General features: G+C 30.2%; 1 protein-coding gene across 4 annotated transcripts in view; it reads right to left on the bottom strand.

Annotated features, from left to right (window-relative positions):
• Positions 1–24,122, bottom strand: part of IntS9 (integrator complex subunit 9) — a 75,842-nt gene that overhangs the window by 18,331 nt on the left and 33,389 nt on the right. For all 4 annotated transcript variants that reach the window (XM_085811372.1, XM_085811374.1, XM_085811375.1 and 1 more), the window contains 6 exons: positions 23,397–23,577; positions 21,083–21,186; positions 16,346–16,477; positions 14,316–14,371; positions 4,921–5,076; positions 4,332–4,418 (listed from right to left, as the gene is read on the bottom strand). In XM_085811372.1, the coding sequence (XP_085667498.1) occupies positions 4,332–4,418; positions 4,921–5,076; positions 14,316–14,371; positions 16,346–16,477; positions 21,083–21,186; positions 23,397–23,577 (716 nt within the window). The remainder of the gene's footprint in view (positions 1–4,331; positions 4,419–4,920; positions 5,077–14,315; positions 14,372–16,345; positions 16,478–21,082; positions 21,187–23,396; positions 23,578–24,122) is intronic.

Genomic DNA, 24,122 nt, shown 5'->3' on the forward strand with positions numbered 1-24,122 from the left:
AAAAGTAAAAAGAAATAGGTTACAAATTTGTGTAGAACTGTTTGCTCCCATAGGAATTCCTCTAACTTGCTGAAAGATCTTATTATTGAATTTAATGTAGTTATTAAATAATGCACATTTCAGATAATTATTCCATCTTTCAATACTAAGGATGTCAAGTATGTCAGGAAAAAGTTGCGGGAGTTGCATTAAACTGGTAAAAATTTCTTCTAATGGTAGAGAAGTATAAAGGTTTTCAAAGTCATAGCAGTTAATGTTCTTGATTGTTAAACTTTTAAAACTGCTGAGAACTGGAGCATTATTATAAATAATCCAACTATAATTGTGTTGTTTGTTAACAAGTTGTTGGATTAAATTAGATTTTTTTAAGTATAATTGCAAATATGTAATCTATATTCTTTTTATAATTATTTGTACCATTAGCAATAAATCTAAATTTGAGTGGTGATTTATGAAATTTTGGGAGAGCATATAGATTTGCTAATCTATTGTAGCTAGATGGTTGTGAAATTTGCAGTTTCTTATGAAATGCTTTTACTTTTTTAGCAATAACATTTTCTTGTATATTGGTGAGTTTGTAAGTAATGGCATTATTTAATTCAGTATTAATTAATGAGACATAAAAAATTTTCAATTATTTTATTAGTTTTTTAAGGACTTTGTTTCAAAAAATTAAAAAATTTTTTGACATTTTAAATTTTGCTTTAAAACTTTCATTTTAAAACATTTCATTTTTACTTATTTACTTTAATTATTTGCCTAGCAATTTTTACGCAATTTTTCAATAGAACACACATTTCACATTACAAACAGTTTACATTTATTAATTCACAATACCACTTAACTCTATTTTACTTCAAGCAAACTTACCTCTCTTGATTGGCTTAACTCCCTAAATAATTTATCGTTAAAATTAAAACTTGAATTACATACCTTTAGGATTTTTAATTTTTAATTTAATTTTCTCTAGATATATTTTTTAATATTAATGTTTGCAAAAAATTTTTAATATAACAAAGATAGCAGCTTGGCACTCAACTTTACCTACATAAGCGCCATCTATATAATTAATTTGAAGAACACACTTACTTCTCTTTAAAAACACTTTTGCAGACCCCCAACGCTCATTTAGTACGTAAGTTAGAATTAAAACTTACTATTTACTTGCTTTAAGTATTTTTTAAAATTTTTTATGTAGTATTTGAGTATTTTCTAGATATGAAATTATATTTTTAAGTATATATTTCTTTTTTAAAAATTGTAAATTAGTTCTTTATGTTTCTTATTGGTTTATATGGATTATGTCTAGTTCTTTTTATTGATATGCATATTCGTGTTGGGGAGGTTTCTGTAGACAAGGGTCTCTAAAATGCATTAGTTTCTAGATTATTTTTTTATAAAAAATTAGTTTTCTTAAAAAATTTAATTTTTTAAAAAAAAGTTTAATTTAATACTTGACTTTACTTGTTTCTCAAAAGACTTCATTAGTATTTTCCTTTTAAAACTTTAATTCTTAAATGCTAATTTCTAAGGGTACCACTTCATTGGTATTTCTTTTTGGACATTCTTCACTTTTTACTTTTGGTTTTGACTTTTACCCTTGCCTGCATGAATGACGAAACACGAATTGAATGATTGGAGACTTAGGTTTGGAGGCAACTTCCCCTTGATAAGTATATCTCCTGTCTGCTCAACAGTCATTCACTTATTCATTTTTTTTAAAAAAATGTATGGATTAATTTTAATTTGCTAAATTAGTGAATTTATTTTCATGGATTGGTTTTGCACTTGATTTGCTTATGCTTCTGAATTTAAATGACATTGTAGATTAGTTCGAGAATTAAATCTTTTATATGTTTACACATTTTTTTAAATATATATATATATATATATATATTTTAAAAATTTTTTTGGCTTTAAATTTGCTTTTTTTAATTTTGGCTTTAAATTTGCTTTTTTTACTTTTATACATGTGTTAAAATTTAAATTTAATTTGTTTAAATTTAAATTTCATTCCTTGCAGCAATGGCACAAAGAATTATTTAATTAAATTTGTATTTAAATTTATTTTAATTAAATTTATTTAATTAAATTCAATTTATTCTTATATATATAAATATATTTATATACGTTTGGTGCAGCTGATCGCAACCAAAATACGAGGTGCACATCTGCATGTTATAACAGTCCTATATAAAAAATTTCAACGTTCTGAGGCTACTCGTTTTTGAGTTATGCAAGACACATACGTACGTACGCACAGACACCATGAAAAAATCTGTTCAGAATTCATTTTAAAGTAGTTTTATAATTTTTTTGGAAGAAAAGAGTCTTTTATTCTGTCCTTCCGTACAGATGGCATGCAAAAACATTAAATTGCATTCGATAGCAGTCAAAATGGATATTTTCGTTGAAATATGCTGCCTGAAACTTTTCGTGATTTCTTCCCTCTTCTTACTTCCTTTTTACTTCGTACAAGGAAGTAAAAATCGAAGGCTTAATACTACTAAAACCTATTAACATCCATTTTGTGGTGTCAAACTGAGATAATTCTAATGTCAAATCCATTATTTTTCATCTATCTGATCATGTCAAAGAATTTCAGTTCCTGCTTTCAAATAAAAATCACAAAAATTTACCGAGTTTTGATTTTTTTTTTTTTTTTTTTTTTTTTTTTTTTTTTTTTTAGTGTAACAAAATACCACTTTGTCTATTTATGTTCTAATTATGGGTTCCATGCAAGAAAATTATTTATATTTACAGCATATAATGGGATATGTATGCCAGAAACTGAACCTGATGAAGCTCCTAGTTAAATTGTTATGCAAGGGCAGAATTGAAATACAGCACTGATTTTCAAAAATTAAGCAACAAATCGGCTAAAAATAGTTCTTCTTTTTTTTTTTTTTTTTTAATTTGGATACGTTACAAATAAATGCAAATTGCCCTGAATAGCATTATTTAAAAAAATGTGGTTTTGCCAATGCTTTACACACATATCATACAGCTTAAAACAAGCAATTTAGAGGGAATCGCTATTCAGTGAACAATGGTATATTAAAGATTTCTGAGACAGCCAAAGTGTAAAAATGAGGTGACACTTACCATTAGCCAATTAGGAGCAGGTCAACAATAATTTGATGTTGCAAGATTGCTAAATGTCATCCATTCCAAGGTAAGCCAATTATGGAACCAATTTCTAATTATTGGGCCAGCCTCTCGCAAACCTACCAAAGGTAGTCTAAGAGTTACTACTTCTGCAGATGAATGTTATTTGCAACTTAGTGCATCCTACAACATAAATGCAACTCCATCCCAGCTTAGATCTGTGCTTATTTCTGCTACAGGAAGGACAGTGTCAACCATGACAGTACACAGATGGCTGCATGAAAAGAGGTCTGTTTACTGATGAATCCCACTTGCTTAACAGAGTGATTCTCAACGTGTTCATATATGAAGAGAAGCAAACACTTGATATCTTCCATCTAGCATATGGGAAAGGGATACCTATACAGGAGGTAACGTTTTTGCATGAGAAAAGAGTATTTTTAGGTGGGACAGATTATTTACAGACCAGTCAGTGCTGCCATATGGAACTTTCAATGCTCAGAGGTACAGAGATGACATATTTGATCCTATTGTCCATCTGCATGCTGCTACAATTGATGATAACTTCATCTTGCAAGCAAATAATATGGCCATCTTCCTGTTGCTTGAAAAAACTATAGTCCAAATGGAATGGGCAGCTGAGTCTCCTGACCTTAATCCCATTAAGCATGTGTACAACACTCTTGAGAGGAAAAGAATGCTTCGAACCCCCTCCCCAAACCATATATGGGTTTAAAATTGATTTACAAGACCAATTGGGCATTGCTAGAGATGCAGTTCATTAAAAGCATCCATCACTGTCTGGCATATTGCTGTTTGGAATCATTCTACTCACACTGAATTTTTTTTTTTTTCGTATTTAATATGCATGTTCAAATTTAGGAGATATTAATGTTGCTGTTGATATCACAAAATGTAATTATACTATATAACATAGTCTTGTGTTTTTAAGTTAAAATCAGTATAATAAATATTATCACCAAGTTTCGTTCAACATACATGCATACCTTTTGGAAACCAATGTATTTAATACCATAGAAAAGAATATTCTGTATTTATTTTTCAGCTATATAACACTTAAAATAAAATAATATATAAATTTTTCAACTAATATGCATTTTATATGCGAAGGTATTGCAAAGTGGATAACATATGCAAAGTGCAAATGGTGGATAGTATATACAAAGTGGATAACAAAGTCAATTACAAAACAAAATACTTACTTCAGAATCCATGTTCATCTGTTCCCATTTTCGCTTAATAGGTAATTTAACAATATCCCCACGCTTAAAAGGAATAAGATTACAATCCTGAATGAAAGGGAGGAAAAATAATATTAACAGGATTAATTAATTAATATAAATATTTTATATAAAAATTCTTCTGCATTACAGCAAAAGTTTAAGTTTTGAAATATTACAACATTATACAAAACAACATCATTACAAATAAAACTAACAGTAAGATTACACATATGAGAAATTCAGAATGCTGTTTTGAATATGCATATATCTTTTAATATATATGTTTTTAGTCTGCACATATGCTCATAGAAAGCAATAAATTCACTAGTTTTTACATTTATGCCATCAAATTATGCATTTACTAGAAAATAGTAATAGTAATATATATATATATATATTTATTTAGTTATTTATCCTTACTGTGCAACACAAAATAGGAATTCATGGACTGCATATGGTCCATGGGTTACCAGTCAGCAGTCACTAGCATAAATAATAAAGAACACATGACATCAATTAATGTTAATATCCTACTGAAAAAACACAATCATACATTAAAAACACTTACAGCTTCAACAGAGAGGCTCTGGTCAGGTCTATGCCGATAAGAGGGTGATGGAACAGTATATTGTTCTGGCAATAAAAGATGACTGGGTTTTAATTCTCGAATCAGCTTATTTGCCTGATTAAAACTCAAACTAGTATCAATGGGAAAATACACAACCTGAAAAATAAGTAATTTCATTTACATTATACAAAACTAAAATGCATATGCTTAATTATTCCAAATAGGAAATCATAATTACAGAAAGAATTTGAAAATGCAAAATTATTGTTGTAAAAGGGAACATTCTTCATTTATTCTTGAATGCATAATAGTTACATAATGTCGTAAATAATCTAAGTGATTATCTTTTGAAAATAATCATGTTATTTAGTAGGTTTTAGAAAACTTGTTGCAATGGATAACATCCAACATTTCTAGGTTTTGAAATATCTGCCACTAGCATATGGTGCTCAAGACATTTTTTATTTAGAGAACATTTACAAAAAACCAATGGAGCATATCTTGTAAGAATATGGAAAGTGCCTGAAATGAAGGCACATACCAGTGCAGGTTTTGAGATGTGAAATTTAATATTCTTCGCATGTAGGATGTGCTAGTTAATTTTGTCTCTTGGATGCTTTCTAACAGACACAATGCTCACCTTATAGATAGCACACTGAAGAATAATATAATCAGTTTAATGAATTGTTTGTTGAATTCTTGTGAAACAGCCTACAACTTTGCCTTTTTAAGCTATGGTGTGTTTTCTGCTGTGATGAATACATCCTAAAAATGTTGTGCTGATAGTAGTAAGAGCTTTTTAGTTACAAGTAATAATGGTAGTCCTAAAAAAGAGGGAGAGAGAGGGAAAGATAGAAAATGTTATTTTCATAGCAGATGACAAAAGTTATTAGAACTATACATTTTTTGCAACAATACTAAAACTGGTTTAATCCAGGACTTATTCTTAACATAACCTATGGCATTAAGCTAAAATATGTTTCTCTAATATAATCAAGCTGAAGCATCTGGTCAACACTAAGTCTAATACAAAAAGTATTTATATGCAGCAACTCACGGAATGCACATAGCCCAAGCAGATTTCATTTTTTCTAATTTAATGGTCAATTTTCTAATTAGTATTTCTTTTTGTATTGAGTACGCTTTTTTTCAATAACAAATCAGTGGGACTAGGGAGTTTGCTGGCTGAAGAAAAATGGTGTTTCTATGAAGCTGCAATTTTTTAACAACCAAATTTTATAGAAATGCAACATGAAAAATTGTAAGCATGGTTTTAGAATGTAAGCAGGAAACTGGTTTGAAGACAGCCATATCTCATTCACAATAGCTGTTTGCTTTATTTATTGTTGGACAAAGGAATAGGCAGTAAAATTCTATAGAAAATCACTAAGATTATCCTCAAACACTACTATCGACATAAAATTTTCTTCGAGTAGTGTGTGTGTCTTCTATAGTAAAAGAAGAGCATAAAAAATAGGCTGCACTTGAAGTATCATTGAAATTGAAATAAAGGTACCCAAACAAACATTTCTCTCCAGTAATGGATTTATTAATGCTCTCCAAAGTTGTCAGGAATGCAGGTTCAAATAATCAGAATAAGTACTCAATTATATTTTCCCCTTGAGCATCTTTTATATACAATGGGAGACCAAACAAATTAACGTGATTTTGAAAGAAAAATTAAGTTCCTGTTCCTTCATGCAAGGTTTTTCTATATTACTGGGATTACAGCAATGACTATACAACAGAAAAAGGGTAAAATGTTATGAATAATCAAAGAAGAGGGGAAAAGCACAATAAATAACAAAAAATTTGTAGAAATCTCTCACACAGCATGGTTTTACTGAGATCATAACAGTAATATAAGATAACACATGTGTTACATGGGTCCCAATTAGTGTCTTTAAATATACAGTGTTTTCCTTAATGCAGTTTCTGGCTATCAACAACAGCAGCATGTTGAACAGTACTATAGCTCAAAAATGCATTAAGAAGAAACAAAATTAGTTATAATCATATACAACTGTTCATGCGTGCGAGCGCAGCACCCTGGTGAGAAAAAATGTTTCGAAAGTATTTCTTTCAAATATTTCCTCTAATTGTGTGTTATGTGAAACTGAATATCACCATTTACCTAAATGTCCAAATTATTTAAAATTATCAGTGAATGATAGAGTGGAAGTAGTTAAAAATAATAATATGCACTTTATCTGCATGTCTAATAAACACTTTATATTAAAGTGCTCTTCAAAAATGTTTTGTTTCTGCAAAAAGAGGCATGATAAATTGCATTTTCCAAACCGAAATTCAAATGTAAATCATAACCCATGCAGAAAAAATGAACTAGGAATTAAAAGTGAGTCAGCAAATGCTGCTCAAAGTTTACGGCCATCAACAACCCCGGTGTGTGAAGATCGTAAGTTTTCTAATATAGAAGCCCAAGAGTTTGTGCAAAGCTTGACCTTATTGAGTAATCATTCGAATAAAAAGAAAAATAAAGTGTTACTGAGTACTGCGATTTGTATTTTGACAGACACAAACAGAAATGAATATAAATTACGATGCCTTTTGGATGGGGGAAGTGAATCCTGTCTATTAAGTAAAGAAATCTTAGATACCATGCAATTAAAAAAGGAAAAAGTAGATATAGTAGTTTGCGGTTTAAATGCTTCATCTCTAAGAATAAAACAAAAGTTAATGCGAATATTCATAACAAAAATAAGAGTTATATTAAAAATATATATTTCTTGGTAATTCCGAAAATAAAGACAGACTTTATACTCTCACAGAAAGTAAACATTTCTCTTGACAATTTTGGACATATAAAGTTAGCAGATGACAAGTTTAATATTCCCGAACGTATTGACTGTTTGCTTGGTGCAGAGGTATATTTAGAGTTGCTACAACCAGGTCAAATTCGATTTGATAATTCTAACATCATTCTGCAAAACAGTGTGTTTGGATTTTTTGCATCTGGGAGTTATGTAACAGAAAAAGAGAATGGGGTTCTTTGTGGTATGATAAAAGAAGAAACAAATTTAGATAAAACACTAATGCAATTTTGGGAACTCGAAAAAAATGAGGCTGCAAAAACGGGAAATAAAGAATCGGAATTCTGCGAAGAACATTTTAAAAACAACTATACCCGTGAAGAGAATGGGAAATACGTAGTTAAAATGCCATTTAGGGAAGATGCAATGTGTTTAGGGAATTCGAAACAAATCGTGTTTAAAAGGTTGAACTCGTTGTGGACTCATTTAAGTAAAGATGAAAATTACTTTTTATTGTACTCAGATTTTCTACATGAATATACTGAACTAGACTGAACAAGGTCAAATGAATGACGTGAAGGATGAAGATGAGCAAAAGGGGACATATTATATTCGACACCTTGGGATTTATTGCCCTGAGAAAAGTTCGATAGCTTTGAGAGTAGTGTTCAATGCTTCGAATGCAACATCAAAAGGTAATTCGCAAAATTCAATTCAGTGTAATGGCGGTGCAATTCAAGAGGACTTGTTTTCAATTATGGTACGTTTTCGAAAACATATTTATGCTTTTACAGTGGATATCAGAAAGATATACCGAATGATATCGATTCATCCTACTCAATGGCAGCTACAGAGAATTTTGTGGAAAGAGTCAATTAATGGTCCAGTTTAAACTTTTGTGTTGAACACGGTCACCTATGGCACAGTAAGTGCACCTTTTTTAGCCATGAGAACATTACATCAGCTTGCTATAGACGAGTTCACAAATTTTCCATTAGCAGCTGCAGTTCTACAGAGGGATTTTTACATGGATGATGTGCTAACAGGGTCCAGTTTCAAAGCATTGAGTTTGGCAAAAAAGCTACAGCATGAATTAATTGAAATTTTAAAAAGTGCAACTATGCACAAATGGTGTAGCAACAATCCTGAGCTTGCAGTTAATGTTGATGATGAATACACATTTCAGTGTGCGAATGAAGTTTCAGCTCTTGGTGTTTCCTGGTAAGCAGATAAAGATTGTTTTATTTTTAAAGTGAAACTAGAAAATGAGTGTGGAATTGCTAAAAGGCAAGTTCTGTCGACATTAGCGAGAATCTTTGACCCACTTGGTTTATTGGGTCCCATGATAGCGAAAGCATACTTGCCAACCTATGACACTAAAAAATCAGGAGATTTTTTTAAGAAATCAGGAGATTTTTCACAATGTTAAAAATACTTTTTAAATGATAAAAATATAGTTTTTAATAATGAATTAACTTTAAATAGTTACTAAGTCTTAAATGCAAGCAAAACAAAAATACCTTAGACATAAAAAACATTTTTATTACTTGCATCGTTAAAAAAAAAAAAAAAAAACTACAATCAGTTTTCATACAAATGTTATGGACAGTGGCAGATTTTGCTTTCATTAAGAAAGAAACTTTATAATTTTGTTCATAGCAATTGCCACGTAGGCCTGCTTTCGCTAATAAAAGTTTTTCTAATGTGTCATCACTAATATTAGATCTAAATTTAGTACTCGTTTTCGCAACAACACTGAAAATCCTCTCACACTCCGCATTACTATGGGGAACTGTCAAGATGGCCAACATAATTCTAGAGAGTTCACTATATTTTAAAATTCCATCAGCACCTTTCAATTTTCCAATTAAACTCCACTGGATGTCAATCCTAGCTGATTTATAACTTCATCCAAGTTTTCTAATTGTAAACTGCAAAATTGCGACTGCAGTATATCAGTAGCAACATCAATATCGTCATCTTTCATGACTAAACGAAGTAACACAGGAAATCTGTTCAAAAAGTACCTTATATCAGAAAAAGATGCATTTGCTAGAGCAGAAACATCAGCAACTTTAGCATGCAAAATCACTTCAGCGTTGACAGGAAATTTATGTAGTATGTAATCACGTACTCGACAGAAGTAACTTCTAACATGAAGATAAAACTTCTTTTTGTCTTCTTCTGAAAGTTCTTCCACTACTTTTGTAGTTGCAGCTCCTATTACCAAATCTTCATCTTTCTTCTGATTTTCTGTTTCACCATAAATCACATCATATATAGAATTACAAGACAAAACACAGACTGCTTTTACAAACTTTGATAAAATGTCTTTAAACAGATCATAAATCATTGATTGCAAAACATGAATTAACGGAATTCTGCTTTGTAGAATTGCGTTAAGAACATGAATTGTAAAAAAAAGCAAAAAGCTTTGTTAAGGTCTGAAGAAAAAAACATAAATATTCGTTCTTCACAAGATAAACTTACAATAATCGAAAATGTTTCGTGTGTTGAGCAATTTTTTTATTTTGAGAGAAATTTGTATCAGCTTTACGCTTATATTTTGCAGTATTATATTGAGAACTGCCAGTTGAATTGCTGAATGATGCAGAAATTACTTTATTTTTCTCAAACCTATTTTTAACAATGGAAGTAGTAACTACATCTCCATTTACTTTAGGTGCTTTATAACTTTCAATAGAGCCTTTTATCTTAACTCTCGAAGCATTTACTTCTTCTTTAAAAAATTCAAGAAGTGGGTTCCAATGATCGGGGATTCTAGATAAGCATTTCTTTAAAGACAGCCAGCGTGTACACACGTTTCAAAATTTTTCTTATTTCAGTATTATGCAGCTGTTGGAACTGTTTCAATTTTTCCTTTCTTTTAGAACTCCTTTCAAGATAATAATAAATATCAACAATGTGTTCATCCACATTTAATGGTAAAGAAGCTGCCCCTTTTTCAGCTGCTAAATTTAAGAGGTGACAGGTGCACCTCATAATCTGCAAATCTGAATTTGCCTTTCTTAAGATGCCTGCAACACCAGTCTTCAAGCCTACCATTACTGGTGCATTATCGGCACCAAGTGCTAAGGAATTATCCAGAGGGACTGCATTTGAGCTGTGCTATATTAAAGCCTGTCGACATAACAAAAGACAATAATTTCTGAAACTATTTCCCAAAGGCACGTGTACTCACACAACTCAGGACAAGATGAACGAAATAGTGAAAGAACATCCAAATAACGGCCAACGGCCTTCAGCTTGCTTTGTGCTCATTGGCTAATATATGCCAGATGACACGCAGTGGAGCTCGATGCCTATTGGAGAACGACGTTTCTGGATACGTATGCTGTCACTCACAAAGCAGAAATTCTCATCTGATTCGCAAGGTTTTATTTTAGATATAATCTAGAGAAAATTCAGTTGCTTTCAGAAGTCCAAAATCACTTTTTTTTTTTTTGTTCATATAATGAAGTATCAAGCCAAGTTCCATAAAAATCGTGAGAAATATTAAGAATAAGAAAAAGTCGGGAGAAATATATTGTAAATTGGGTTGGCGGGAGAGCGGTCGAAAATCGGGAGTCTCCCGCCTAAATCGGGAGAGTTGGCAACTCTGCGAAAGCTAAAATATTTCTTCAGAGACTATGGTTTTTGAAGCTCAATTGGGACGAGCTTTTTACCTGACAAAGAAGCCAAAGAATGGCAACGGTTTTTCTCTGAACTGCCACATATTTGTAAATTAGAAATTAACAGATGCATTCTTGTTACAGAAGCAATTGCTATTGAGTTATATGGATTTTGTGACACCTCCGAGTTAACTTATGGAGCTGTAGTTTATTGTAAATCCGTCTCCCAATATGGTGAAGTAGTAATAAGGCTTGTAACAAGTAAATCAAGAGTTTCTCCTATAAAGCAAGTTACCATACCAAGATTAGAGTTATACGCAGCTGTATTGCTTGCGAAGTTAATGACTTGAGTAGTATCTGCTCTGAAACTTAATGCGAATAATGTATTTTTCTGGAGTGACTTTTTGATAGTCTTGTCTTGGCTGCAAAAGGAGCCCTGCTGCATGAAAACGTTTGTTGCTAATCGAATTGGGGTGGTTCAATGACAGATGTGCAACAGCGACGGCACTTTCCATCCGGTGAAAATCTGGCTGATATTATCTCCAGGGGACTTGACTCAATCAAGCTTGTCCAAAGTGAATTATGGTGGAAAGGTCCTCGTTTCCTGATAAAGGATGAGTATCCATGTAAAGTGATTCCTTAATGACTCTAAAATTTCACTTAATATAAAAGTAAATTATTTCCTAAGTGAATTCTTAAATTTGAGTAATAACTATATTAAACTTTCGCATATTTTAAGCTTTATTTACAGGTTCTACAATAATTACAAGGCTAAGAACAAGATTAGCGATCCTCTTAGCAGTGAGGAAATTAAACATGCGGAATTAAAACTAACCCAAATCGTTCAAGAAGAAGAGTTTAAAAAAGAATTAGCTAGCCTCCAGAAAAATGGTAAAGTGGTTCCGAATAGTAATTTAAAAAGTTTGTATCCCTTTTTATATAAGAAAAATATTTTGTGAGTAGGCGGAAGACTAGCCAATAATAAGTATAACTTTGAAAGAAAATTTCCTATAATATTGCCGAAAAATCATAGATTAACGATCTTAATAGCAGAGATGATCCATAGATGAAGAAAATTTCCTATAATATTGCCAAAAATTCATAGATTAACGATATTAATAGCAGAGATGACCCATAAAAAATACATGCACATTGGACCTCGAGGATTACTGTGTAATATTAGACAAAAATTTTGGCCTTTAAGTGCTCGTAATCTTTGTAGGAAATTAGTCCGTGACTGTGTGATTTGCTTTAAAGCAAAACCAGTCCCTAGTCAGCAGCTCATGGCCCATTTACCACAAGAAAGAGTTACACCAAAATTCCCATTCAATTTTGTAGGAGTTGATTTTTGCGGGCCATTTATGATAAAGTACAAAAATCACAGGAAAAGAGTTCTTGATAAAATATATTTATGCATTTTTGTTTGTTTTGTAACAAAGGCTTGTCATTTGGAGATTGATACAAACCTCTCTAGTGAGGCCTTTATCGCAGCATTAAAAAGATTTGTTAGCAGAAGAGGTAAGTGTGCACATATCTTTTCCAACAACATAAGAAATTTTGTTGGAAGTAATTTGAAAAAACTGAACAAGTTGATCAACAAATCAGACGAGAAGTTGGGTAATTATTTATCCATCGAGGGCATTGATTGGACTTTCATTCCTTCACGTGCTCCTAATCATGGAGGGCTCTGAGAGGCAGCCGTCAAGTCCGTCAAAGATCATCTCAAATGTGTGATGGGAAATTTAAAATTAACATTGGAGGAATTTCTAACTATAATTACTCAAATTGAGGGGATACTTAATTCACACCCACTGTATCTTATGTCAGCTGAGTTAGATGACTTTGACGTCTTGACGCCTGGTCATTTTTTGATTGAAAGACCAATAACTGCATTAGTAGGACCCAGCATTTTAAATGCAAATGATAACATGTTAAACAACTGAAAAAAATTAATGAAAGTAATTCAGTCCATCTGGAAATGTTGGTTAAACAATTATTTAAGTACACTTCAATAAAGAAATAAATGGTATTATGAAAAAAATAATGTAGAAGTTGGTACTATGGTCATTCTACGAGAAGATAATACACCTGTTTGTACTTGGCCACTAGGTAGAATTATAGAAACGGTAGCAGGTAAAGATAATAAAAGTAAGAGTCGTAAAAATAAAAACAAAAAATAGAACTTTTACAAGGCCAATTTCTAAAATTTGTGTTTTACCTTTACCTAAATGAGTAAAATTAAAGTAATTACAAGATGTATATCCATAAGATTTATGTTCTTATATTGTAATTAGATTGTGTTGTAATGCTATACTTGTGAAAATTTTAAATTATTGAATGTAACCATGTCACCGGGCGGTATATTTGCGCCTGCGAGCACAGCGGCCCGCAGTGAGAAAAAATTGTTACTGGTGAGTCAGTCAACAACAGTACGAGATGGAGTAGGTTTAATAAATGAATGTCTTTACATTGAGTGCCAGTTTTATTTACAGTCCATTTTAGAGAATGAGTCTATATTAATATTATCTTTGAGAAAGTGAACCAGCCAACAAAACTATTCTTTAAAAACTATTCTTTTAAATTGCTACTCCACATATAAATCATACAGTGCCCCTAATGATAAATTTTTGTTCCAGTTTCCTTGGCCTTAGATGCTTAGATGAGTAATTTCTATAAGTTCAATGGATACCTATAAAAAAGTACCAAAAATGCTACCAAAATACCTGTGGTACTTTTATCAATCTTTTTTTAATGCATGTTTATTCTTCAAGAGATATTATATGCTCTCCAAAGAAGAATTAGTGCAAGTAATTAAACACAGAAACTGAATGATTTGTGCAGTGGCTGCAACTAGAAATTTGTGTTTCAAAATTTTGGATAAAATGGATGGACATTAACAATCTTAAATGGTAATTTAGGGTTAAAGGCAAAATACACTGGTAAAATTCCAAAATATTTAACAGTAAAGTTTAGAATTATTTCAAATACTCACTTTCATTGCAAGAGGTTGATAAGGTGCAAGAGCTTCCAGATGAGGAAAATCTGGTTCTATAAATATGAGAACATATAAATAAATTCAAGCATACTGAAATGTTCGAAAGATACATAAGACTCTCTACAGCAAAAATTTTAAAAAGGTGTAATAACACATATTGCATTTAGAAGTTATTTACTTTCATAAATATAATAAATAATTTATATGCTACCAAACCAGTGGCTTAACAGTCATCCAGAGAAGTACTGATATAAAAGAAACAAAAAAGATAGAAAATGTATTTTTACTTTTTCTTCAAAGGAACTTTCAAAATGATGACAAACAGAAGACCATATAATTATAACATCCTATATAATATAGATCATAATAAGATTTATATTATTCTATAGATCGCATATAATTTTGATTCTTTTTTCCACAGGGCCGATTTTGTACATTACAGAATCTTAACATATATGAAAAACACCTGAAGGGAAAAAACTTACTAAGAATGTTCACTGTAGAGGGCCCATATACAAATTTTGCTAAGAATTTATTAAAAAATATCACTAAACCCTATGGTGGTCCAAAATGAAATTACTAAATTACTCAATTAGCCAAATGGTGGTCCAAATGAAATTACTAAAAGATATCATTTAACCAAATGGTGGTCCTAAAGCTATATCTTAACCAAAATGGTTGTCCAAATACCTATATAGTATTTGATTTATTTCTTAAACTGGAATCATGTATCTACTACAAATTAGCAATCTTGCTAGCTTTTCCAACACTGCATAATATAAAACCATATAATCAATTACATAAATCAAAAAATGCCACAAAGCATATGAGGTCTGTTAAAAAGTAATCAATCTTTTGATGGGGAAGTACTCAACAGAGTCTCAAGTTCTGAAACTCTCAATTCCTTTAAAACAGATTAAAGCTTTTTTCTGAATGTATCTTGTATACTTAATCTAGAATTGCACTGTTTCAACTTTTTTGCTACTATTTTTATCATTTTATTACAGGAATTGTGATACTTCTTTACTATAATGGTCTTTCTCAGTTAAATTGCACTAACAGCCTTTTTATTAATGCACTGTGCCTAAAAGGAAACCCTATTCACAGCTCTTCTTATAAGTGGTAGACTATAAGTGATGACAAGGTTAGGACCGCTGCTTTGGTACAGTCCATTAACAAGACTCATTTAAATAATGGAGATCATAATAATAAAGAAGTACCAGAATGTTTCAAAAATGTCATTATGAATGTTAGTTTAATAACAAGCAATGACACAATCTATCAAGCAGACACAGAGTCTTAAAATTAAAAACTTTCATTAGCTATGAAGACATCAAATATACTACACTTAAAATTTTACTTGGCAGTATATACATAGATAAAAATAACCCTGCCTCCTTGTCTTGGGAGAGCTTCCTCTGAAGCTATCTAAAAAAAACTTAATCTGTATTTCTATTTAATATCAGAAACACTGTGAAAACTTGGGCATAGCTAGTTCACTCTGCCAAAAATTGAAAGCAAAGTAAAATTATCAATAATCAATGAATTCACAGGAATGGCTCACAGCAATGGGCCTTCTTTGAATATTCTAAGAAATAAACAGTAACCTCAGCTTAGCTATAAAATCTACTGTTTTAAAATAATGTTTATGATGACTGAAATTCGTTTATAGTATAAAGTGTTAAAAAATTTTCGAGAAAAAAATTATTAATTACCAAAATCAATAATCATTTACTGTTACCAAATGATTACTAATTAATTAATGTTACTTTTTATGCTTTCATTTCAGGTCTAAACTTGAAGTAGAATTTTACAAACATATTAAACAGCACTCGAATATAATATTTAATAACTGAAACAAGATATGAAAAGGAAACCCCTAAATACATACTTTAAATTGAAAGTGTTAAAAAAACCTTCGGAAAATAAGATGCTAATACAAAAAGTTTAAAAATTATATAATATTGATTTTTCAATAATCTCACTAAAGAATATGAAAAATCAAAATTATGCATTTGGATACATACCAGTGAATACAATAACATTATTTGGACTATTTCCCCACAGTTCCATAAAATGCACACAATCACCAAAACGCAGTGAAGGATGTCCAGCAAATACAACACATGGAGTGCGAAATTCCTGGCTAAATGCTTCATCTGAAATTTTTATAAATTTAAGGATTTAACACTTTACATATCACATACAAAAAGGAAAATATCAATATAGTACAAAGTCTGAAATCCGGACGTCCATTATCCGGAATAATCTAAAATCCGGACCTCAAAGGCACAAAAAAAATTTTTTTGTACGCTTTACGCATGCGCATATGATTTTTCCTTCCATAATAAAACATGTGGTGATTTTCTCTTAAAAATTCCGAATCTTAATTTCACTTAGGCACTAAATAAAATACTTAGTTATGGAAAAACAATCATGTAAGCATAAATTTGTGAGATTACTAATTTGGCTCCGTAGCTGAGCGTCTGCTTGGCATACATCTCAAACTGAAACATTCACCTATTTTATATCCCTGATGCCAAGCTGAGTGAGTCATTATCTCTACATATAACAAAACAAAGAGTCTGTGTGTGTGTGTGTCTTTCGTTAGCGCAGCACGTAAGCTAATAGACCCACGGCTACGAAATTTGGTACATAGGTGCATCTAGACAAGAGCCAGTGCACCTCAAAGCGAATTTTTCGAAATTCAAATTAGAATTTTTTTAATATTATGTTTTGTGACGAAATCGCGTCATTTTGAGATATAATGGGCTATAGGAAAGCAAGATTTTACTCTACGCACTCCATTTTCACATCGTCATGAAATGTAGGCACTTAGCTATTTTACGAACTTAAAATAAATTTCGTGTTTCAATAAATCGATTAAATACGAATTTATTTAACAAAGTGAGCTTAACACTTTTTCAATGGGATATTTTCTGAAAAAGTTTATTTTTAAAAATGTACAGTTTATTTTTCTTTGATTTTTGGACACGTTAAACTTTCATCCTTGCAACTGCTTTTACAAAAAGAATTTTAGAAAAATGATAATATTTTGTACTTTTAATTTTTTTTTAATGAAGCTTCCGAGTACACTTCTCACATCTCACATCTTTAAAAATGTGATTTTGGCAACAATTTTCCTTTCTTATTGTTTTTGATAGATTTTTGATGAAATCGCATCATTTTAAATAGTTTCATTCTTTTAGAAATATGGGTTTGGCAACAATTTTTCATCATATTATGTCACTGTTTTTAAGAGATTGGCATATTTCATTGCCATTTTTTAATATATATAATATATTTTTATTGATGTTTTTTATAAAGTTGTTCTGCAGAGTAAAATTGTGCATGGAATTTTTTGTTTTTTGAGTTTCTTATTTTTTTTATTAGAATAATTAATATTTGTATTAAGGGATATAGCTTATTTCATTATAATTTTTGGTGCTACTTTAGTAGACGGTTGCACGGATTTTGGTGATTTTTCTTTGTTGAGTAATATGACTTATGGTAAACCCATTGCTGGATAAGTTATTTATGATAACCGATACTTTGTTGTCATTTTATTAAAAAAATAATGCATTTTATTATGCATAAATTCCGTGTTTTAAACATTATTTATGGCTTCTAAATATTAAAAATCTATTTAATTTTGCATTTTTATTTGAAATAAAAATTTTGTTGTTTATAATATTTTATGTTGTGGATGATGTAATCAATGACGTCACTTTATTTAAAAAGTAATTCCTTTTATTAATATCTATAAATTTAATGTTTTAAACATTATTTATGGCTGTTAAATATTAAAATACAATTTAATTTTGCATTTGTTTTAAAAATTATGTTATTATGAATGATTATTTCAATAATTTAAATTCTATGCGTGATATAATCAGCTCCCTGATTGGTTACTGAATATTTGTACATTACCGCGCCATTTTAAAATTTTATTATTCATCTCTTCGAATTCCTCAGATTTCAAATGGAATGGATATGTCTGTTTTGAAGATGAATGTTGTTATTGGTAATTACCAAGAACTATTGGTATCGGAATAAAAAAATCGCCCTTTGAGACCTTATTTTGGCCAAACTGGTTTTCCTAATAAAGATTTAGTTATAAATTGTTAATAGCTTCAGAGGAAATTTATTTTAAATTTTTGGAGAAAACCTCGCTAATTGCTTCTTAAATGAAGTGCGAGAGATGTGGAACAAGAAGATGACCGTTAGAAGACTTTTTTTTTTTTTTTTTTTAATGTGGTACTTATCAATATATGACAGGTAAAATACTTTAAAAAAATGTAAGTACATAATTTTCTTTTACTTTATAATTGTATACTTCAACTTTTATTAAAAAATTAATACAATGTTTTAAAAAATTCCTGAGATATTTATTGCCACATATGTTTTAATGTTAAATAATTAAATCCTATAAAACTTATTTTAAAGTATTTAAGTAATATTTTAATTCTTTTAAACGTTGGTATGATGTTTTTAATTCGATATTCAATTTAAGTAATATTTTAATCCAATTAAATGTTGGCGCTATGTTTTTATAGTGGTGTTTTTATTCTATTACATGAAAGTAATAATTTAACCTTACTTTAGCATTTTATACTCTTAGTAAATGTATTTATTTACATTTGCCAGCCATCTTAAAAAACAACGTTTTCAACAAAAAATTAATCCATTATTTTTAACGATATTAATTTTTTTAAAGTTTCTAATACTTTACTATATGTGTAAAATACGTAAAAACAGTCTTTTTCAAGAAAAACCGTGCCAACAATTGCGCCAATATAAATCGCCAAAAATCCATGCAACCGTCTACCAAAGTAGCACCTAATTTTTTCTCTTGAAAATATACGATAAAATATCATTAATTTGCTTTTCAGAATTTTTTTATTTGTATTCTTTTATGTTATTTATTGCTCATATCACTGTTTTTAAGATATTGAAAAGTTTTGAGTGATTTTTTTTAGGAAACAAAGTTCTTAACCTCCTTTATACCATTTGAGTTCTTAAGATTTTGCAAAGGGAAGTTGGTTAATTTATTTATTAGGATAATTAATATTTGTATTAAGGTGTTCCGTTCAGCCATTTTTCAGGTACATTGAAAAGCCAGACGAAGGCTGGCAGCGAAGCTGTTAGTTTATTATATTTTACTTTCATCATCATAACTCATGCAGTGATGTCTAAATTTTTTTTATATATTCGTAATTGAATAACAAAAGAATGGCAACCTTTTAAGCTAACAGTATGCTTGGCGATGATTATAGATTTTTAAATGCTCTAAGAAATGTTGACGAGAAAAATTGAACAAAAATTTCTTTTTATATGCTAAAAATAGATTTTGTTATTGAAACTCATAGGCCAAAAGATTACATTTAGTGCTATTTTAATTAAGAATAACTGATATGTTATTCACCATAAACCTAGAAGTGGCGGCAGAATATGTCGGCACCGGACGACAGAATTTAGGGAAGACAAAATTCTTGGAATTTGGTGAAGCAATTTGGGCAAAATTAAGGGATGGGAAGTTTTTTATAATGCAAACTTTTTGTATTCTCGACACAGCAATTACAGGAACTTTGAACAAGAAATTAAGTCTGTTTATAGAATTAAAGAGAAAGTATTAGCACAAAAAATGAAGCAACTTAAACAACTTACATTGAAAGAAATGTTTAATACAGTAAACAAATAAATATTAAGCTTTTTTTTTTTTGTGTGTGTGTGTGTGTGTAAATGTTATACCCTTTAGATCATAATTGCTCTTTATTTCATAAACTACAATTTCATATTTTTAATTGTATAATTTCTGCATGCCATCTTACCAGATTTAAATTGATGATCTAATATCCAGAAAAATCCCAAATCCAGAATCGCCGAAGTGCTGATGAGTCCGGATTTTGGGTTTTGTACTGTATTTGTAACCCCAGGGTGAATAAAGTTAACATAGTTAATCTATCATATAACTAATTTTGAAACAGTATTTACTTGACTAATAAAAGCCAAAAAAGAAAAGACAATGGCTAAAAATGACACTAACCCAAGAATATGTTAAATATTATTCTATACAACATGTTCTGACCTGGCCTTTATTTTCACAACTGTTGAGCATATACATATATTACCATTTACAAAACTCTTTTAAATGAGGCAAATACTCATATGATGGCATTTTCAAATTTAAAAAATAATTTTTGTAAAAAGCATAAAGCCTAAACTTTTATACAGTCTCATGGTCCGTACAGTTACATTTAATAAAAAGTTATACTGAATCAAAAGCTAAGTACAAAATGTGGAATCCTTAAGATAAAAATTTACCACATGTCTAAATTATTTCGTTGCATCTTGAGTTTCAAGAATGCAGTTAAATATAAAAATCAATTGACAAGAGATCAGAAGAATTTTCAAGATTTAACATTAGAACATGATTCTAATGTTATTAACAACACTTAAACTACATTGTTTAATGAGTCCATTTTGAATTATAACAAAATTACATAAGAAAGAAAACAAAAAGATGTTGCAAAAGAAATACAGCAGTAAGGTGCAATATCATGAATTCTTTCAATTCTTTATACCCATAATGCAATTTGCCTATTCTTATTATTCCAAGCACAGATCTTAATTCTAGGCCTTTTATGCTACCTCATGTAGTAATTAAAATTTTTCCATCAAATGACAACAAAAATTATTATTAAATTACCTATAATTAATTAAATAAAAGAACATATTTTTTAAGAATGAATGCTTTAGCTTGCCTTTCAAACTAGAAAAAGCTTTCAGTCTTCCACCTTTAACCAAATGAGCATGAGGAAATGGTTCTTCTGGAGTATAAACTTTACACTGCTTACTCTGTGTAAGCCTATGGGTGGGAAAAAAATATAAAGAGATATATAAAAGAAGGTCCTAAGTTTAGAGTAAATATAAGTAACTTAAATAAATTTAAATTACTTATTTTTTTTAAAAAAACCTGACTATTAATTTTAAATCAGAAAGAAATCATACATAATCTAATTCAAGGGTAGTCAACCTTTTTATACCTATTGCCCACTTTTGTAGGCAGTAAAATTTCTATACCACACCACCCATTCATAGTAACTTAATATAGCACAACTGCACAGAAATTTTTAAGTGGACGTTTAGTAAAAAATATATAGTTAAATTTATGCATTTATTTATACTAAAATTTACAATATTAAACTTTTAATAGACAGAAAATTCATTAACAAACAACAAAGCCATATAAATACATATATGAAACAAGACAGCATTGCATGAGAGGAAATAGTCAAGTAGAGAATTAAACTTGAAATGAGCATGCATATATCTATACATCCATGCATGTTTTGATCTTCCTTGGTCACTTGCAGAGAAAAACCTGCATTGCACATTGTGAAAGCTTAAACTGCGCATTAGTGGGCAGTAGGGAGCAGGTTGACTATCCCTGATCTAAATTATTTAATTTCAAAACCAGAAAATACAAATAATACATAATAAAGATTTTATAAATATATAATGTCTATAGGAAAATTCTGTTCAATATTGTTATTTCAGGTTTCTACATGCATGCATATGTTAACCTGAAATATATATGACTGTTTCTCTTTATCATTGCATTTATACACATGTGCTCTTCTAGATTAACTACAAAAGTGTTTCATATCATTATTAAGTGAGATGTGATCCTGTAAAAATGGCTACCAATAAAGTTCATTTACAGCACTGTATTTTGTACGAATTCCAACAAGGAACAACTGCTACAGAAGTGTATTGAAATTTGCTGAAAGTTTTTTTTATAGAAATGCAGTTTCTGAGATAATATCCTAGGTAGCTATAAATTATGAAGTTTGCCAAGTGGCTGAAGTTCTTGGCAGAAACTGAAAAAAATGCGCCAAGATAAATTTTTTAATTTCTACACAAATTTATCACCAAAAATTATAAATTTAATATGTAGGCATAATTTGAGTCATAGAATCTAAGTATGGAAAAAACTGGTATATTACTTCAGAAAAAGTCCGATTTTGTGACAAAATACTCATGTTACAACAATGCTAAATATAAATGTAATATATATCCTAAGTTGTGCTTTCAAGACATAGAAAATGCAAGTTCAATTTCAACAATTGGTGCAATAAAGCGAGAGGTACATAACTGTCCCCCACAAGGTGTACATAAGCACATATAATTATCATTCTCCAATGCACTAAAAACAAATAATAAAAAATGAGCAGTGAGTCTATAATTAACATTAATCCACAAAGTTTATAAGCAAATTAGATTTTATTTGCAAACAACCAACTAGAAGTGATAGATTACTTAAAGCTTGTTGTCATTCTATCAATTCTATCTCTTCAAAACAATAACATGGAAGGGATCAAAATAGCATGTTCTTGCAGGTTTCCACTGCAGTTATAGATGTCAAAATTGCAGATCCATGGACAGACAGTGAGCAATGACTATTACATAACATCTTATAAATGATTTGTATGGAACCATGAAGGAAAAAATTCTGATGCTGAAAGCACATTCTAAATTAAATTCAAAGTTTCACTAATTCCATACTAATACATGGGTAAATGTTTCAACTCTGTTCACAAAGTCTAACATTTCCAATATTTTGGCACAGCTCTTTCCAAGTTTAACACAAAAATTAAGTTACATCTTAGCTGTATAGTCACAGTGACATCTTCCTCACTTGCCACAACACTGCAAACTATAATTAGTATTTCCACTCACATAATGAAGTTCAAAGTTATCCAATTGCAGATTCAAAAATTCAAACACATTAATGTATAACCTTCGTAAAATCCAGTACAAGATTGTCACATCCAGCTGTTTCACAAGAAAAAGAAACAGGCAGTCTCAAAATTTTCATTCAGTCTATATACATTACACAATAATAATAGTAAAGAAATTGGCATTGTTTTTCTGTCATCATGTACCCATAACTCACTGCAAATAGTAAGCTGTTTAGCTTCAGCCTAATACATGTATAAATAAGCTACACTGATTTTTGTTTGCCATATATAATACATAAATAATTAAAACAAAATAGGAAGAATACATTCTTACCAGTCTGCTAAAATATTAGAGTAAGCTAAAGAATTTTCAGCAACAGGTGAAAGAAAAAACATAGGGACTGTCAGATTACCAGTAGATTCCAGATGTAAAGATAAACACTCAAATAAATCAAAAGTGACACCAGATGGATAGCATGGGATGAGAACATTTCCTCCATTACGAACAGTTAATGCTAAAATGATAATGAATACTGAACAATGAAACTGTTGACAGTAATCAATATTTAATATAAAATATATTCATTATGCCTTCATAAATTATTAATAACAATATGAAATTTTTAAATTATAGATACATTAAATCAAATTTTAAATCCAAAATAGTATTATAGAATTAGAACAATGAGTTTAATAGAATTAATGAACATAAAATGGAATCTTATTTCAGAATTCAGAGTACAATGGATATTCAAATATTATACAGAATGTCCCATAAACGTTGCGACAAACTGCTGGGGGAGGTAAGGCACATCATACAGATTAAGAAATGAATAGGAACTCATGCCCAGAAATGTCAGGGGTAAGTGGTAGCAGAAGTAGAACATGGGAAAGGAAAAAAGATAGTGATTCATTTGAAACATTTATTGGACATGAATACAAATGGTGTACGGCAGCTTGAATGTTACAACAGATGCTCGAAGTTTGCACCATCAGATGCCAAACATGCCTGGCACCAACGGAACATTGAATGATGGACATATTCAAACACACATGGAGT

This window comes from Stegodyphus dumicola, chromosome 2 (assembly GCF_044657685.1).
Source record: "Stegodyphus dumicola isolate Sdum_Otavi_A_Nest chromosome 2, ASM4465768v1".
In the NCBI taxonomy this organism is placed as follows: domain Eukaryota; kingdom Metazoa; phylum Arthropoda; class Arachnida; order Araneae; family Eresidae; genus Stegodyphus; species Stegodyphus dumicola.